Here is a 2,500-nt window from a genome sequence, read left to right on the forward strand (position 1 = left end):
TCACTTCTTTTTACTCAGCAGCGCGCGACGGTGCGGGTCCGGGGACGACCACCGAGGAGCCCTGTGATCCTGAGCCACAGGTCCGCGTGGACCTTCAAGGCTCCGACCTGTGGAGGAGGTTCCATGAGATCGGCACCGAGATGATCATCACCAAAGCGGGGAGGTAGGTCGCCCCTCACACAGCGCGGGCGAGCAGCGCGCGCACTGGCCTTTCGAACCGTCCAGCTGAAGCTTCGACTGAGCCGAAAGCCTGAAAACAGGATTTAGTCCATTCAGAACTTTCCTCTCTGCTCAGAGCCGCTCAGAGCCGCCCGGTCCACTTCGGCACATTCTAACACAACGACGGCGCGTTTTTATTGGAAACGGCTGATTTTCTTTTTAACACTCATTAATGCGCGCGACAGCTCACCAACACGTCATCACGGGTCATTAAAAACCGCTGCTATTCAATTTCAACTTACTTTGCAGTTTAAGATACTTTCCTGACGACACCCGAAAAATATTTTAAGACGTTTTATTCAGTATTTCAGGATTGTTTGGTAACCAAAGGTCATTAAATTATGCTGTAAATTTAATAATAAATAGTTGACTATATAAAGTAAATATCTATTCATAGTAATTTCGTTTAATTTTTCAGCCTGAAATTTAAAATACAACATATTCTGTATTTTTACAGCTTTTTCAGTCGTTATGAATCTTCACTGTACAAATCTGAAATATCTTCAATTTTACTGCTTCACACAAATCAGCACAAATCTGAGATGTATCAGTATCGGCGTCATAACAGAATCAGTGTCGGCATCATAACAGAATCAGTATCGGCGTCATAACAGAATCAGTGTCGGCATCATAACAGAATCAGTAATGGCGTCATAACAGAATCAGTATCGGCGTCATAACAGAATCAGTGTCGGCATCATAACAGAATCAGTATTGGCGTCATAACAGAATCAGTATCGGCATCATAACAGAATCAGTATCGGCGTCATAACAGAATCAGTATCGGCGTCATAACAGAATCAGTATCGGCGTCAGAACAGAATCAGTATCGGCATCATAACAGAATCAGTGTCGGCATCATAACACAATCAGTATCGGCATCATAACAGAATCAGTATCGGCATCATAACAGAATCAGTATCGGCGTCATAACAGAATCAGTATCGGCGTCAGAACAGAATCAGTATCGGCATCATAACAGAATCAGTGTCGGCATCATAACACAATCAGTATCGGCGTCATAACAGAATCAGTATCGGCGTCATAACAGAATCAGTATGGGCATCACAACAGAATCAGTATCGGCGTCATAACAGAATCAGTATGGGCATCATAACAGAATCAGTATGGGCATCATAACAGAATCAGTATCGGCATCATAACAGAATCAGTATCGGCATCATAACAGAATCAGTATCGGCGTCATAACAGAATCAGTATCGGCGTCATAACAGAATCAGTATGGGCATCATAACAGAATCAGTATCGGCATCATAACAGAATCAGTATCGGCATCATAACAGAATCAGTATCGGCGTCATAACAGAATCAGTATGGGCATCATAACAGAATCAGTATCGGCGTCATAACAGAATCAGTATGGGCATCATAACAGAATCAGTATGGGCATCATAACAGAATCAGTATCGGCATCATAACAGAATCAGTATCGGCATCATAACAGAATCAGTATCAGCGTCATAACAGAATCAGTATCGGCGTCATAACAGAATCAGTATCGGCGTCATAACAGAATCAGTATCGGCGTCATAACAGAATCAGTAATGGCGTCATAACAGAATCAGTAATGGCGTCATAACAGAATCAGTATTGGCGTCATAACAGAATCAGTGTTGGCATCATAACAGAATCAGTATTGGCGTCATAACAGAATCAGTATTGGCATCATAACAGAATCAGTATCGGCGTCATAACAGAATCAGTATTGGCGTCATAACAGAATCAGTAATGGCGTCATAACAGAATCTCTATCGGCATCATAACAGAATCAGTATTGGCATCATAACAGAATCAGTGTTGGCATCATAACAGAATCAGTATCGGCATCATAACAGAATCAGTATCGGCGTCATAACAGAATCAGTATCGGCGTCATAACAGAATCAGTATGGGCATCATAACAGAATCAGTATCGGCATCATAACAGAATCAGTATCGGCGTCATAACAGAATCAGTATCGGCGTCATAACAGAATCAGTAATGGCGTCATAACAGAATCAGTAATGGCGTCATAACAGAATCAGTATTGGCATCATAACAGAATCAGTGTTGGCATCATAACAGAATCAGTATTGGCGTCATAACAGAATCAGTATTGGCATCATAACAGAATCAGTATCGGCGTCATAACAGAATCAGTATTGGCGTCATAACAGAATCAGTAATGGCGTCATAACAGAATCTCTATCGGCATCATAACAGAATCAGTATTGGCATCATAACAGAATCAGTGTTGGCATCATAACAGAATCAGTATCG

At 41.9% G+C, this 2,500-nt stretch overlaps 1 protein-coding gene across 1 annotated transcript in view; it reads left to right on the plus strand.

Annotated features, from left to right (window-relative positions):
• Positions 1–2,500, plus strand: part of tbx22 (T-box transcription factor 22) — a 10,128-nt gene that overhangs the window by 1,014 nt on the left and 6,614 nt on the right. The window contains exon 2 of the mRNA XM_017723527.2: positions 22–163. Within this exon, the coding sequence (XP_017579016.1) occupies positions 22–163 (142 nt within the window). The remainder of the gene's footprint in view (positions 1–21; positions 164–2,500) is intronic.

Source organism: Pygocentrus nattereri, chromosome 8, assembly GCF_015220715.1.
Source record: "Pygocentrus nattereri isolate fPygNat1 chromosome 8, fPygNat1.pri, whole genome shotgun sequence".
Lineage (NCBI taxonomy): Eukaryota > Metazoa > Chordata > Actinopteri > Characiformes > Serrasalmidae > Pygocentrus > Pygocentrus nattereri.